At 54.5% G+C, this 16,538-nt stretch overlaps 3 protein-coding genes across 3 annotated transcripts; all 3 read right to left on the reverse strand.

Moving 5' to 3' along the window:
• Positions 1 to 1,200: 1,200 nt before the first annotated feature.
• Positions 1,201 to 5,133, reverse strand: olah (oleoyl-ACP hydrolase). Its single transcript, XM_080516047.1, has 6 exons — positions 4,949 to 5,133; positions 3,875 to 4,013; positions 3,651 to 3,750; positions 3,095 to 3,264; positions 2,166 to 2,248; positions 1,201 to 1,815 (listed from the first exon to the last, which is right to left on the reverse strand). Exons 1-6 carry the CDS (start codon positions 5,073 to 5,075, stop codon positions 1,673 to 1,675), a joined length of 762 nt encoding a protein of 253 aa, XP_080372173.1. The 5' UTR covers positions 5,076 to 5,133; the 3' UTR covers positions 1,201 to 1,672.
• Positions 5,134 to 8,777: 3,644 nt separating this feature from the next.
• On the reverse strand, positions 8,778 to 9,803 carry LOC308144711 (free fatty acid receptor 3-like; the record flags this gene model as incomplete). The annotated part of the gene is made up of 1 exon (XM_080515891.1): positions 8,778 to 9,803. The coding sequence occupies one exon, from the start codon at positions 9,801 to 9,803 to the stop codon at positions 8,778 to 8,780; it is 1,026 nt and encodes a 341-aa protein (XP_080372017.1).
• A 4,055-nt stretch (positions 9,804 to 13,858) lies between these two features.
• LOC308144712 (free fatty acid receptor 1) lies at positions 13,859 to 15,034 on the reverse strand (the record flags this gene model as incomplete). The annotated part of the gene is made up of 1 exon (XM_080515892.1): positions 13,859 to 15,034. One exon carries the CDS (start codon positions 15,032 to 15,034, stop codon positions 13,859 to 13,861), a length of 1,176 nt encoding a protein of 391 aa, XP_080372018.1.
• Positions 15,035 to 16,538: the final 1,504 nt, after the last annotated feature.

Raw genomic sequence — 16,538 nt, forward strand, 5'->3', positions numbered from 1 at the left:
AAACCGCAGCTGCTGGAACTGCGTGATATTCTCCAGGCGGGTTGATCCGGTTCTAAACTGGACGCGACGCCGCCGAACCAGATAAAGGCTGAACATTAGTGGAAACGAGAGCCGGAAAACGACAAAACATTTCTAAAATGACGTAAAAAGGTTCTAAAATGACGTGAAAAGGTTCTAAAATGACGTGAAAAGGGATAAAACGACATAAAAAGGTTTTTAAACAACTTAAAAAGAACTCTAACCATGTTAAAAGGTTCTAAAATGACGTAAGAAGGTTCCAGGATGATTTAAAAGGGGATAAAACGACACAAAAAGGGCTAAAATGACATAAAAGGTTTTTAAACAACTTAAAAAGAACTCTAACCGCGTTAAAGGGTCTAAAGTGACGTAAGAAGGTTCCAGGATGACGTGAAAAGGGCTAAAACGACACAAAAAGGGCTAAAATGACAGAAAAAGGGCTAAAATGACATAAAAGGTTTTTAAACAACTTAAAAAGAACTCTAACTGCGTTAAAGGTTCTAAAGTGATGTAAGATAGTTCAAGGATGATTTAAAAGGGGATAAAACAACATAAAAAGAGCTAAACCGACATAAAAAGGGCTAAACCGCACTCTTGCTAGCTGTGGAGCCGAACGTAGGACGTCGTCATTCCATCAGCGTACATTCCGTACGCCCCCGGTGGACACACCAGGAACTGCAGCACCTTCAAAGTGGAGAGGTTTTGGCGCCTCGCCGGCCGGTTTGGTCCTCAAGTTTGACACCCCCGAGACGAGGGACGGTTTGACACCCCGAGACGAGGGACGGTTTGACACCCCGAGACGAGGGACGGTTTGACACCCCGAGACGAGGGACGGTTTGACACCCCGAGACGAGGGACGGTCCTCCTCTGCTTTCCTGCGTTCTTCTGTGAAAACGTTGACGAGTCGCTGAACTCGGGCTTCAACCGACTCGTCAACCCGTTGATCTTTGATCTTCTGGTTCTTAGTAAATCAAAGGCTAACAATCAGTTTCCTATCCTTGAATGTGATGAACGAACCTCCGGTAGCCGCGACGACGGGCGATTTAGAAACAACGACGGGCGTTTTGATTAAGAGTGGAACGATTCCGACCTGAAGTTGTGTTTGTGTGTTTGATGTTTTCCGGGATTGTACTTGAAGAATAAAGTCACTGAAACGTGTCACGTCTGCCAGTAACCTTTATTTTTCACACACCTGGAATGTGGCGCCGGCGCGGCGGCGTTTCACCGTCAGTCACACGTTTAGACTCCGCCCACACCGCCACGTCGTCCCGTCCCACGTATTACGTCTCAGGACTGAAAACGGGTTCTGCAGTGGAGGGACTTCAAGACGCCACCCCGGCTTTGATCTGTGGACGAGGCCCCGCCTCTCGCCGTGATGTCACCAACATGGCGGACGACCTGCCGCAGGTGACGCTGCAGAAGCTCGTCGCTTTAAAAAGGCCACATGGTGGATCTCATCAATTCCGGGGTTTTATTTTAACGCTCCACGTCTCCTTTGTTATTTTGAGTGTAGTTTAGTTGCAGCGCCGCCCGGAGGCCTGGAGGAGGTACTACACCCTGGGTGGAGGCCAGGCGGTGGTGTGGACGGGGACTGTGTCTTCACTGCAACGTGTGGACCAAAGCAGGGCGTTAGTGGACAACCTGCCGCCCGTCGTCACAGATAGTCCATGTCCGCCGTCTCCAGGTGTTTCCTGATGTGGTCCAGCAGGATCTGCTCGTTGGCGGGATCCTTCAGGTAGAAGTGAGCGCCGTCCAGCATCGTGACCGTGAAGTCCCCCGACGTCGTCTCCTTCCACGCTGTGGACAGAAAGAACACCACACTTATTACCAGGCTTCAACCCGCCGTCCCACCGCCGTCCCACCACCGTCCCACCGCCGTCCCACTGCCATCCCACCACCACTGTCCCACCGCCGTCCCACTGCCGTCCCACCACCGTCCCACCACCACTATCCCATCGCCGCCGTCCCACCACCGCCGTCATCCCACCGCCGTCCCACCGCCGTCCCACCGCCGTCCCACCACCGCCGTCATCCCACCAACGTCCCACCATCACCGTCCCACCACCACCGTCCCACCACTGTCCCACTGCCGTCCCACCACCGCCGTCCCACCACCACGTCTCACCACCGTCCCACCACCATCTCACCTTGCAGGTCGTGAGGAACGTCGTCTTTCCCGTCGAAGCAGGTGAGCGGGCAGGAGAGCAGCGGGCCGGCCGGCCTCTCGCACCTGCAGGGGGTCAAAGTTCAAGTTCTTTTGCACATTTTTAGAGAATCTACAGCGAGAAAGTCGCTGATTATTTCTTATTGACACAACAGGAATAGAAACGACCCGCAGTCGTCCAGCTAGCAGGTCATGAGGACGCCGTCTCCTGTAGCTCACCTGTAGCTCTCCAGTAGCTCTCCAGTAGCTCACCTGTAGCTCACCTGTAGCTCTCCTGTAGCTCTCCTGTAGCTCACCTGTAGCTCTCCAGTAGCTCTCCAGTAGCTCACCTGTAGCTCTCCAGTAGCTCTCCTGTAGCTCACCTGTAGCTCTCCAGTAGCTCTCCCTTAGCTCTCCTGTAGCTCTCCCTTAGCTCAACTGTAGCTCTCCTGTAGCTCACCTGTAGCTCTCCTGTAGCTCTCCCTTAGCTCAACTGTAGCTCTCCTGTAGCTCTCTGGTAGCTCACCTGTAGCTCTCCTGTAGCTCTCCCTTAGCTCACCTGTAGCTCTCCTGTAGCTCACCTGTAGCTCTCCAGTAGCTCATCTGTAGCTCACCTGTAGCACACCTGTAGCTCTCCAGTAGCTCACCTGTAGCTCTCCTGTAGCTCTCCTGTAGCTCACCTGTAGCTCACCTGTAGCTCTCCTGTAGCTCACCTGTAGCTCACCTGTAGCTCTCCAGTAGCTCACCTGTAGCTCTCCAGTAGCTCACCTGTAGCTCACCTGTAGCTCTCCTGTAGCTCTCCTGTAGCTCACCTGTAGCTCTCCAGTAGCTCACCTGTAGCTCTCCTGTAGCTCACCTGTAGCTCACCTGTAGCTCTCCAGTAGCTCACCTGTAGCTCACCTGTAGCTCACCTGTAGCTCTCCAGTAGCTCACCTGTAGCTCTCCACCAGGTGCAGGTCGGCCTTCAGGGCCGGCAGGAAGAGCCGCAGCACCTCCGGCTGGGAGAGCAGCTCTGGAGGAGTTCCTCCCATCGACGTCAGCCAGCGCAGGAAGTCGTCGTCCGACAGGTGGCTTCGCTTCGCGGCCTGGAGGCGAACCTCCGACTGTCGAGAACGACACAACGAGTTTTCTTCACCAACACATTTCTGTTCTCGCATTATGAACGAAGCTAAAACTTGTGTATTTGTACTTCCTGCTGCCGAGCAGCGATTTCTACGGTGGCCTGGAAGAGATGTTTTGTCCTGCTTCATCATTCCGGCGCCCGACGAGGACATCTAGTGGTCAATCAGATGAAGTGCAACGGAGACGTATCGTTGGCTGGTTGATCGCTTTGGGTCGGATTTAGTTTCACTCGTCTCCTGCTGTTTTTTTGAAGTTTGTTGTGTTTTGCACTTCCAGGCCACCGTACACATTCCACTGTACCTTCACCTCATGAGATCTTATTCAAACTGCTTGAAATCCAAACTTAGCGAGCAGGAAATGGACTCACATACGGAGCAGAAGCTCCGGACAGGAAGACGTGAACCGGCTCCACGTTGTGACGCGTCTTCAGGGCGACGGCGACGGCGAAGCTGGCGAAGGCGCCGAAACTGAAACGGAACCAAAACCACCTGATGAAGCGTGACGAGGGGACACACCCACCCACCTGGAGGACACACCCACCTGGAGGACACACCCACTTATAGGACACACCCACCTGCGGGACACACCCACCTGTGGCCAAACAGAGCGAACGGCTTCTCCTGCAGGACGGGCAGCAGCACGTCCACGACTTCATCCACGATCTGCTGCATGTTGACGAAGAACGGCTCCTTCCCGCGACTCTCTCTGCCCGGGAGCTTCACCGCTAGCACTGTACCGCCACAACACACACCTGAGAGCATTAGCGCTAGCACTGTACCGCCACAACACACACCTGAGCGCGTCACCGCTAGCACTGTACCGCCACAACACACACCTGAGAGCGTCACCGCTAGCACTGTACCGCCACAACACACACCTGAGAGCATTAGCGCTAGCACTGTACCGCCACAACACACACCTGAGAGCATTAGCGCTAGCACTGTACCGCCACAACACACACCTGAGAGCATTAGCGCTAGCACTGTACCGCCACAACACACACCTGAGAGCATTAGCGCTAGCACTGTACCGCCACAACACACCTGAGAGCGTCAGCGCTAGCACTGTACCGCCACACACACCTGAGAGCGTCACCGCTAGCACTGTACCGCCACAACACACCTGAGAGCATTAGCGCTAGCACTGTACCGCCACAACACACACCTGAGAGCATTAGCGCTAGCACTGTACCGCCACAACACACACCTGAGAGCATTAGCGCTAGCACTGTACCGCCACAACACACACCTGAGAGCATTAGCGCTAGCACTGTACCGCCACAACACACACCTGAGAGCATTAGCGCTAGCACTGTACCGCCACAACACATCTGAGCAGCGCTAGCACTACTTATATATATATATATATAGTTATTCCAGTAACAAGCATTCTCTTGATTTTAATGCATCGCCCTCTTGGAATCATTCTAAATTTTCACTATTCCAAATGCAATTTTATTAGTCTTTTTAGAATCTTAACTATTTATTCTCCTGTTTTAATTAACGTAAATTTATATTACATTAAATGTAATATAATGTAAATAATGTACATTCTAGCAATAGCAACTTCACACACACACACACACACACACACACACACACACACACACACACACACACACACACACACACACACACACACACACACACACACACACACACACACCTTCCACAGAGCTGAGCTCGAGCCCCCAGCGTGCACAGTGCGCGGCCCCGCCCCCCGCCCAGGGGAAGCAGAGGAGTCTGGCCACAGCTTCCGGTCTCCTCCTGAAGCAGGTCACGACCTTGTCCATCCTGGAGCTCCACGACCAGGACCAGGACCAGGACCAGGACCGGATCCGGGACTCAGTTCCTGCGGTGTGTCTCCTGGGGACCAGTCGGTCAAAACTTCCGGCTTCTCTTCTTCTGTGGTTCCCAGTGTGTTGGTGTCAGTGTGTGTGTGTGTGTGTGTGTGTGTGTGTGTGGAGACCCCTGCAGGCTGCAGGGAGGAACTACACCCACCTCCTCCCATCAAGTCGCTTCTCTCTCCCGGTGTGTGTGTGTGTGTGTGTGTGTGTGTGTGTGTGTGTGTGTGTGTGTGTGTGTGTGTGTGTGTGTGTGTGTGTGTGTGTGTGTGTGTTATGTAATAAAGGTTCGCTGCAGCTGAGCTTTGTCCACCAGGAAGACGTGTCTCCGTCTCTCATGATCCTCGTCCAACAACACGTCTTTTATTTCATTTGAATTGTGGGAATAAACCCAGATAATCTGATGAACCCTAGCATTAGCATTAGCTTCTGGAGTGCAGTTTCTAGCATTAGCATTAGCTTCTGGAGTGCAGTCTCTAGCCTTAGCATTCGCTTCTGGAGTGCAGTTTCTAGCATTAGCTTCTGGAGTGCAGTCTCTAGCAATAGCATTAGCCACTGGAGTGCAGTCTCTAGCATTAGCATTAGCTTCTGGAGTGCAGTCTCTAGCATTAGCATTAGCTTCTGGAGTGCATTCTCTAGTGTTATCATTAGCTTCTGCAGTTTAGTCTCTAGCGTTAGCATTAGCTGCTGGAGTGCAGTTTGGTAACTATTTCACTAACATGTATTCACAGTAGCGGTGATTTGCATTATTAGCATTATCGTGCTCCAGTTACCGACAGCTGCATTATGGGTAGTTTTCCTCCATTTGACTCTCACACCCGTCTCCAGACGAAGCATCATCAAGTGGGCGGGGCCAGCAGGTGACCAAGCAGCTGTGAAGAGTCAACAGTGGGACTCTATAAACGCTGCTTATCTGAGTGCTCAGCATTATTACTACTGGCAGGACGGGAGTCCGTCCCCCTGCAGGGACGGACGTCTTTACAGCTCTGCTGTCCTTCATAGGAGCTGCTCTTCTGTTTATGAACTCAAACATCCTGCAGGCTGATTATTTGACCTCTCGTCCAATAAAACACTCGTCTTTCATTAGACGCTCAGGGTGGACCAGTGGCTGGTCCTGTCCTGCAGGGGGACGACGTCCCCAGTCTGAGTGCAGGCTGTTCAGGCCGTGTCCACACCTTGTCCACACCAGGCTGTCTACACCAGGACATGTCCACACCACACCAGGCTGTCTACACCAGGCCGTGTCCACACCTTGTCCACACCAGGCTGTCTACACCAGGACATGTCCACACCACACCAGGCTGTCTACACCAGGACGTGTCCACACCTTGTCCACACCAGGACGTGTCCACACCTTGTCCACACCACATCAGGCTGTCTACACCAGGACATGTCCACACCTTGTCCACACCACATCAGGCTGTCTACACCAGGACATGTCCACACCATGTCCACACCACATCAGGCTGTCTACACCAGGACGTGTCCACACCTTGTCCACACCACATCAGGCTGTCTACACCAGGACGTGTCCACACCTTGTCCACACCAGGACGTGTCCACACCTTGTCCACACCACATCAGGCTGTCTACACAAGGACATGTCCACACCTTGTCCACACCACATCAGGCTGTCTACACCAGGACATGTCCACACCTTGTCCACACCACATCAGGCTGTCTACACCAGGACGTGTCCACACCTTGTCCACACCACATCAGGCTGTCTACACCAGGACATGTCCACACTACACCAGGCTGTCTACACCAGGACGTGTCCACACCTTGTCCACACCACATCAGGCTGTCTACACCAGGACGTGTCCACACCTTGTCCACACCACATCAGGCTGTCTACACCAGGACGTGTCCACACCATGTCCACACCAGGCTGTCTACACCAGGACATGTCCACACCACACCAGGCTGTCTACACCAGGACGTGTCCACACCTTGTCCACACCACATCAGGCTGTCTACACCAGGACGTGTCCACACCATGTCCACACCAGGCTGTCTACACCAGGACATGTCCACACCACACCAGGCTGTCTACACCAGGACATGTCCACACCAGGCTGTCTACACCAGGACATGTCCACACCACACCAGGCTGTCTACACCAGGACATGTCCACACCACACCAGGCTGTCTACACCAGGACATGTCCACACCAGGCTGTCTACACCAGGATGTGTCCACACCAGGCTGTCTACACCAGGACGTGTCCACACCATGTCCACACCAGCTACAACCATCTTCTTCCTCCCTGTTGTTTTAAAAAGTTTCTCGTCAACACGGGAATCTTGTGTGTCCACAGGAAAACTACTGAAGAGGATGCAGTACATGTCCAGGCCTGCGGGTGGCGCTGCATCTTTCTGTGATGGAGGCTCACCTGTCCAGGTGGAGGCTACGTCTGCTGGTTGGTTGATCGGCTGTGAGCTGGAGGTGGAGGACGTCCTGCTGTTGCTGCTGCAGTTGTACACTTAAGATTAAGTACAGTATCAGTATATAATAGAAGATTAACGATGTGATGATCATCGGACTCTTTATTTTGCGACGTGAAGCAGAAACACGACTGACAAACATTTTCAAAGAGACTCTAGCAGCTTTGATCCTCCATAACATTATGACCAGCCTCCGAACCGACGGGCTTCCTGTCAGAGCCAGCAGGGGGTCTGGTGGACCGGACCGCCCGGGCCTTGGTCTGGATCGTGGCCCACAGATTAAACCACAGAGCTTCAGGCTGGAGACGCTCTGACTCTTTGGCTGCGTCCCAATTCTCCCCCTGAGCCTTTCATCTTACCCCTCCCCCTTTGAAATGCGCGTTCACGAGAGTCTGAGGGGTGTCTCATTTCACTACTGTGCAGAGGCGGAGGGGTGAGGGTGAGGGGGAAGTCCAAATACGGCGCAAAAAACTGAAGTAATCCACGTCTCCGTCTATTTATTCACCTTGACGTGGAAACGAAGCAGCCAAGCTGCTGCCACACGGTGAATTTGGGACGGCGGGACGACGCTCCTGCTGGAAAAGCAACTAACATCCGTGGTTCAGCTCTGCTGATGTAACGGCGCCGTATTATGACGTCATAACTGTGAGACGGAGCGAGAGGGGCGGGGCTGAGCAGAGGGAGAGGGGTGTCCCAAATCTAAGGGCTGAAACTGCCTTTGCCCTCGTTTTGGAGGCGGAGGGCTAAAGGGTAGGCGGAGGGCTAAGGGGTAGGCGGAGGACTAAGTGGTAGGCGGAGGGCTAAGGGGTAGGCGGAAGACTAAGTGGTAGGCGGAGGGCTAAGGGGTAGGCGGAGGGCTAAATGGTAGGCGGAGGGCTAAGGGGTAGGCGGAGAGCTAAGGGGTAGGCGTAGGGGTAAGGGGTAGGCGGAAGACTAAGTGGTAGGCGGAGGGCTAAGGGGTAGACAGAGGGCTAAGGGGGAGGTGTAGGGGTAAGGGGTAGGTGGAGGGCTAAGGGGGAGGCGTAGGGGTAAGGGGTAGGTGGAGGGCTAAGGGGTAGGCGGAGGGCTAAGGGGTAGGCGGAGGGCTAAGGGGTAGTTGTAGGGGTAATAACAGAATTGGGATTGGCCCTTTGTCCAGCTGTCCTCTGGTCACGTCACATTATGTCGTCATGGTCATAATGTTATGGCTCGTTGCTCTTAGAGTTCACAGCCCGTCCGTCTGCTTCCTGTCACAGCTCTGCGGAAGGGGGCGTTGGTTGGTGTCCCCGGGCTTCGGGGGACTCGGGGGGTGCCCCCGGGGCCCCCGCAGCCCCCCGGGGCACCGCAGGATGTGCGTCTTGGCCATGACGCTGCGGAAGCAGTGGTTCAACATGCTGCGGACGGCGGCCGAGGAGAAGTAGAAGATGATGGGGTCCAGGCAGGCGTTGAAGGTGCTGGACAGCAGCGCCACGTTCCGCCACTCCTGGCTCTCCTTGCGGGCGAAGCCCACCACGTGCGAGGCGTTGTACGGCCCGAAGCACACGGCGAAGACCAGCAGCGTGCCGAGCGCCAGGCCGATGGCGCGCAGCTTCCGGCGCCGGCCGATGTTGGGCAGCCGCGACAGGATGAGGATGAAGTTGACGTAGCAGTAGCTGCAGACCAAGAAGGGCACGCAGAAGAGGACGAGGAAGAGCTCCAGGCGGACCGGCAGCACGATGCGCAGCTCCTCCTCGGTGAAGTTCAGGTAGCAGGTGGGCGGGGCCCCGGCGCCACCGCTGCCGTTGACGCCGCCGCCGCCGGCGCCGTCGCTCCACTGCGAGTAGGGCACGATGTAGACGACGCTGAGGTTCAGGCAGGTCACCGCCCAGAACAGGAAGCAGGCGGCGGCGGCGTAGCGCGGCCGGCGGCACAGCGAGTACCGCAGGGGGAAGGCCACGCCCAGGTAGCGCTCCACGCTCACGGCGGTGAGCAGCAGGGTGCTGTTGTAGATGGTGACGTAGAAGAGGAAGCCGGTGAGCGGGCAGAGGGCGTAGGGCAGCAGCCACGCCATGTCGTCCGACGCCTCCTGCATCTTGAAGGGCAGGATGGCGAGGAGGATGAGGTCGGACACGGTGAGGTTGAGCAGCAGCACGTCGATGGGCGTGGCCTTGCGGTACACCTTCCGGCTGAAGGTGCAGAAGGCCAGGATGTTGGCCGGGACGCCCATCAGGAAGGTGACGACGTAGACGCAGAGCAGCAGGTGGCAGTGCATGATGGGAGCTGTGGAGACACACGGCGGCAGGAGGTCGCGAAGGACGTTCGACCCGCGAAGCGTCAGATTGTTAGTCTAGTCTTCATCTCGTCTCACGATACATCAAAGCAGAGCTGCTTTGAACCTCCGTCCTTCTGTAAGATCTTGCCGTTTCTAAAGCAGGTTTCTCATTTAAAGTCATTAAACAAAGTGTGTTTTAATCCAATTATTTATTTTCACTCCTTCAAAGACCGGAGAGAACCTGCAGTGAGAACGTCAGAACCTGAGAACCAGAGAAAGTGAGAACTTCAGAACCCCAGAACTTGAAAACCTAGAATACTAACAGTCTAGAACTTCAAAGGGATCAAGTTCAAGGTCGAATTTGTCCGTTATTCTTCCACATAGCAGAAACTGAAAATGTTCTTTGATTTGTTCTACTGATCAGAGATTTAAACAAACTTTAACGTTTGAGAACGTGTCAAATCTTTAACTGTGTTATTTTTGATTGAATGGAGAATAAACGAGCAGAACTTCCTGCAGTGTGTCAGTAAAGAGAATCTGGACTGACCGTCAGTGAGCAGGACGTCCGTCCATCGCCTCGTCCTCAGACGTTCTGCAGGAGTCGAGAACCGACGTCTCCTCATGAGCGAGAACCGGCCGCTATCTCCTCCCACATCCACGGAAATTTAATAAGAGCTCTAATCAAACACCGTCGCCCGGCAACCGTCAGAAGTGACGGATGAGGATGTGTGGAGAGAGAGAACTTGGTAAAAGAGGTGAAGTCAGAGAGGCTCAGGTGAACCTGCAGAGGGAGAACGTCAGAACCAGAGAACCAGAGAAAGTGAGAACTTCAGAACACCAGAACTTGAAAACCTAGAATACTAGCACAGTCTAGAACTCTAAACCCACCTGTGTGGAACCCCGGTCCTGGAGGGCGGTGGCCCTGCAGGTTCTCCACGAGTCCCTGCTTCAATAAGGCTGATTGCAGGGAGGGAACCCGGTGGGGAACCATCATGAGAATCAGGTGTGTTCAAGAAGGGAGACATGGAGAACCTGCAGGGCTGCACCTCCAGGACGGAGTGTGACACCCCTGTCCAACCCACTCTAGAACTCTTAACCCACTCTAGAACTCTTTACCCACTCTAGAACTGTAAACACATTCTAGAACTCTTAATGTACTCTAAACACATTGTAGAACTCTAAACTCATTCTAGAACTCTTAACACACTCTAGAACTCTTTACCCACTCTAGAACGCTTTACCTACTCTAGAACTCTAAACACACTCTAGAACTCTAAACACATTGTAGAACTCTTTACCCACTCTAGAACTCTTTACCCACTCTAGAACTGTATACACATTCTAGAACTCTTAACGTAGTTTAAACACATTGTAGAACTCTAAACTCATTCTAGAACTCTTAACACACTCTAGAACTCTTTACCCACTCTAGAACTCTTTACCCACTCTAGAACTGTAAACACATTCTAGAACTCTTAACGTACTTTAAACACATTGTAGAACTCTAAACTCATTCTAGAACTCTTAACACACTCTAGAACTCTTTACCCACTCTAGAACTCTTTACCTACTCTAGAACTCTTTACCCACTCTAGAACTCTTTACCCACTCTAGAACTCTAAACACATTCTAGAACTGTTTACCCATTCAAGAACTCTTAACACACTCTAGAACTCTAAACACATTCTAGAACTCTTTACCCATTCTAGAACTCTAAACCCACGCTAGAACTCTAAACACATTCTGAACTCTTAACTCACTCTAGAAATCTTTACCCACCCGAGAACTCTTAACACATTCTAGAACTCTTTACTCACTCTAGAACTCCAAGAACCTAGAACTCCAGCACATCTGCAGACATTCTGTCGTCGCTCGGTGACGCCTGCTGGTCACTGCTGGTATTTGTCGTTTGTTCCACTAGATGGCGACTTGTTGTTCAGTCTGGTGATGAAGGTGAAGAGGTGCTTTATACTGTCTGACCACACACACACACACACACACACACACACACACACACACACACACACACACACACACACACACACACACACACACACACACAGTGCATTAAGTGTGTGTGTGTGTCCATTAGGTGTGTGTGCAGACGGTTTACCAGCTACTGTGCAGCCGGTTCTTCTAATCTACTCAGCAAGGTGGAAGTAATCCATTACAAATACTCACATTACTGTGATCAGGTGGTGTTTCTGGGTACTTTTGAGGATACTTGGACTGCGATACTTTATAACATACTGATGAGTCACTACTGCATTCATGAGTCAACAATTCTAATTACACTTATTAAACAGTAAATGATACTTAAATTACTTTTCAACAAGTACTCAGTACTATTTTCTGTTGTCGAACTCAAAACATTGATGCAGTGAAAGTTACTTGTACTTTGAGTCGAGGACCTAAATTTCAAGATGAGTACTTTCTAACACCTTTACTCTCTGTACTTTTATGAGTAACATATCATTTTACTCATATTTAAGTACAATTTACAACATAAAATCTACTTTTTGACAACAATACTCTTAATTGTAAATAAGTAAAAACTAGTTGCAATCAAATACTACATTTCAATGCTTTCTACTTCTGTAATCTAGTATTTTTGAATACGTCTCACTCCTATGAGTAATCTTTCCTATGAGTAATCTTAGCCATACTCGAGTACATTACATAGCATATAAGAATCATCAGTAACTACAGAGTACATCTGCAGTTTTAAAGTAGATGAATTCAGCTGTACTCAAGTACTATTGTACTCGAGTACTATCGTAAAAGTACAAATTAGAGTCAGAGGCCAAGAGCGTACTCGAGTACTATCGTACTCGAGTACGCTCTTGGCCTCTGACTCTAATTTGTACTTTTATCAGTATGTAAAGGAAAAGTATCTCATAATGAAACATTATCGTTACTTTTTGAGAGAAGTACTTTGTAAATCTACTGGAGTATTTTGGAACAATGGTAGTGTTACTGGTAAATAAGTAATATGTATCAGTACTGAAATACAAAACCTAAATACTTTGGACTGTACTTTGAGGAACGGTTGTACACACACACACACACACACACACACACACACACACACACACACACACACACACACACACACTGTAGTTGCCAGGAAGTTAAATCATTGAAAGAAAATCTCCACTTGACGACGTTTTCCTTTATTTTAAAGCTTTAATGATTAAAAACTTCTGGACAGGAAGTTCTTCTACTTTGAGAAAATCAGTCGTCACCTGATGTGACGATGCTTTGATGGTGTGTGTGTGTGTGTGTGTGTGTGTGTGTGTGTGTGTGTGTGTGTGTGTGTGTGTGTTCCTCTAACCTTCTTCAGCCCCTCATAAACATAAACACTGGAGAACGTTCTCGTGGACAGACCATCAAGTTGGATTGTTATTATAGTGACTGTCAAAATAAAAGTACCAAGTCCAGGATTCCTGACGTTGTTCAGATCGTCTCTTCTGGAGGAAGTGGTTTCCTGTTTCCTGTTTCCTGTTTCCTGTTTCCATCGTCTCTGACAGGAAGTCCAGTGGAGGAAGAGGAGAGAAACATGGAGTCACCATGACGACGTGGAGCCTGGATGGCGGCAGGGCGGAGGGTGTGACTCGGCGGAGGGTGTGACTCGGTGGAGGGTGTGACCCGGCGGAGGGTGTGACCCGGTGGAGGGTGTGTTTCAGCAGAGGGTGTGACCCGGCGGAGGGTGTGACTCGGTGGAGGGTGTGACTCGGTGGAGGGTGTGACCCGGTGGAGGGCGTGTTTTGGCGGAGGGTGTGACCCGGCGGAGGGTGTGACCTGGCAGAGGGTGTGACTCGGTGGAGGGTGTGGCTCGGCGGAGGGTGTGACCCGGCGGAGGGTGTGACTCGGCAGAGGCTGTGACTCGACGGAGGCTGTGACTCGACAGAGGCTGTGACTCGGCAATGGGTGTAACACAGCGGTGGGTGTGACTCGGTGGAGGGTGTGACTCAACGGAGGGTGTGTTTTGGCGGAGGGTGTGACTCGGCAGAGAGTGTGACTCAGCAGAGGCCGCCGTCACCCGATGGCTGCCGTCACCCGTGACCCCCTCGGGTCACCCCCACCGCCGCCCGGCTCCCCCCGGACCCGGTGGTCGCCGCCGGGACGTTCGTGGTCCTGCCCGGAGGCCCCGCCCTCCCGCCGCGCCCCGGCCGCCCCCGCCCCCCGCAGAGCCGCCCCAGGACGCCCCTGGACGCGGCGGGCGACAGCAGGAGCATGACCGCCGGCTCCAGGAAGACGTTGCAGCAGCTGGTCAGCATGGCGAGGCTCCGCCACTCCACGTTCTCCCGCCGCGCGAAGCCCACGATGTGCGAGGCGTTGTAGGGGGCGTAGCACACCACGAACACGCCCAGCGTGGACAGCGCCACCGCCAGCACCCGCCGCTTCCCCGGCGGCGGCAGGTTGGAGCGCCACACCAGGGCGACGCAGCGCAGCGTGCAGAAGGTGGTCAGCGCCAGCGGCAGCAGGAACAGGGCGACGGCCATCTCCAGCCGCAGCGGCAGCAGCACCGCCAGCTGCGACGCGTTGAAGCGCTCGTAGCACGACGCCGCGCCGCCCTCCGCCGCGTCGGCGTACACGAAGTGGGCGTCGCCCTCGGCCGCCAGGCCCGGGCCCAGGTGCAGCAGCACCACGGCCCAGAGCGCCGCGCTGACCAGGCAGGAGATGCGGGCGCGGCGGTAGCGCTTGTAGGCGATGGGGAAGGCGATGCCCAGGTAGCGCCCCGCCGTCACCGCGGCGACGAACAGGCAGCCGCCGTACAGCGAGGCGTACAGGAAGAAGCTGAAGGCGGGGCACAGCGGCGCCGGCAGCCTCCAGCCGCGCAGCAGCGTCTCCAGCGCCCGGACGGGCAGCCAGGCCGCCAGCGCCAGGTTGGCCGCGCACAGGTTGAGGGCGTAGACCACGTTGGGCGTGGCGCCGCGCTTCCGCGCCTTGCGGACGTACACGTAGAGCACCAGCAGGTTGGCGGGGAGGCCCAGCAGGAAGGTGACGGAGTAGACGGAGAGCGCCACCCAGTCCTGCGCCGTCGCCGACGCCATCATCATCTGGAACGCGAGCCCCCCCGCGGTGCGACCCTCCCGGCGCCGGCCCAACAGGACATTCCTCAAACCGTCAACGGAGCGGAGCGGCGGCACGTCCTGCTTCCTCCTCCCATGGAGCTTCACTGTGAGGCTCCGAGGCCACGCCCCCCTACCCCCCCCCACCCCCCCCATGGCAGGTGACACAGGAAGGAGGAACAAGGCGGCGGGGGGGGGGGGGGGGGGGGGGGCGGCGTCCACCGTGGAGGCTCGCCATGGGCGAGGTGCACACGCCATCGTGACGAAGCGCAGATAAGCAGACGTGGTCACTCATGCAGAAGGGGGGGGGGGGGGGGGGGGGGGTACAGAGGGGGGGGGGGGGGGGGCATTTAGCCAGCGCCAGGCTGCCTTAATTGCCCTCGTGGAGGGCAGGGAGCATCTGGGCCCTTAAGTGAAATGATTCAGAAAAATCCAGCCTGGCAGGAAGTGTGTGGAGCGGCGGGCAGCGGGTGGGGGAGGGGGGGAGGGGGAGAGGGAGGGGGGGGGCAGTAAAGTCATAAAGCTGCTGTATGTGTGTGTGTGTGTGTGTGTGTGTGTGTGTGTGTGTGTGGCAGAACGTCCCTGTGACTTGTTGCCGTGGCGTCTCAGCAGCTTGACGACGGATCAAAGGGTCGGAGGCTGAACCCCCCCACATCTCCCCCACAGCCCCTCCGCAACCCCAACAACCCCCCCACATCCCCTCCACAGCCCCCCCAACAGCCCCTCCGCAACCCCAACAACCCCCCCACATCCCCTCCACAGCTCCCCCAACAGCCCCTCCGCAACCCCCAATAACCCCCCAATAACCCCCCCACATCCCCCCAGAGCTCCTCCACAACCCCCCACAACCCCCTCACATCCCCCCAGAGATCCTCCACAACCCCCCCACAGCCCCCAACAACCCCCCACAACCCCCCCACAGGCCCCCACAGCCCCTCCACAATCCCCAACAACCCCCAATAGCCCCCCACATCCCCCCAGAGCTCCTCCACAACCCCCCCACAGCCCCCCACAGCCCCCCACAACCCCCTCCACAACCCCCCCACAGGCCCCCACAACCCCCCACAGCCCCTCCAAAATCCCCAACAGCCCCCCCACAACCCCCCCACAGCCCCTCCGCAACCCCCAACAACCCCCCACAGGCCCCTCCACAACCCCCCATTCCCCCACAGCCCCCTCCACAGCCCCTCCACAACCCCCAACAACCCCCCCACAACCCCCGCACGGCCCCCCACAGCCCCCCACAGCCCCTCCACAATCCCCAACAACCCCCACAGCTCCCCCACACCCCCCCCCACACCCCCCACATCAGAACCACCAGGTCAGACGGACGTCGGGTTTTGTTCTGACGAAATATGTGTTTTTGTTAAACAGCAAACCGCCGCCGGCGCCACCTGGTGGCTCAACGTGCTCACTGCATGGTTTTCGCCGTTTCTGTGTAAACGGACATCATTTTCAGAAAGTTGTCATGTGAACGTGAAACTTTTCTGAAACAGAAACGTGGTTGTGGTTCAGTTCCTGGACATGAAGGCGAGGCGACGGTGGGAATCAGGTGGAGGAACAAAAACTCAATAAATCCCAGTGACAGGAAGTGACGTCCTGGACTTCCTCTCTGCTCACGGTGATTTATCACGGTTCTGTTGTTTTCAGAGCGGAGTCA

Source organism: Blennius ocellaris (assembly GCF_963422515.1).
Source record: "Blennius ocellaris genome assembly, chromosome: 20".
In the NCBI taxonomy this organism is placed as follows: Eukaryota; Metazoa; Chordata; class Actinopteri; order Blenniiformes; family Blenniidae; genus Blennius; species Blennius ocellaris.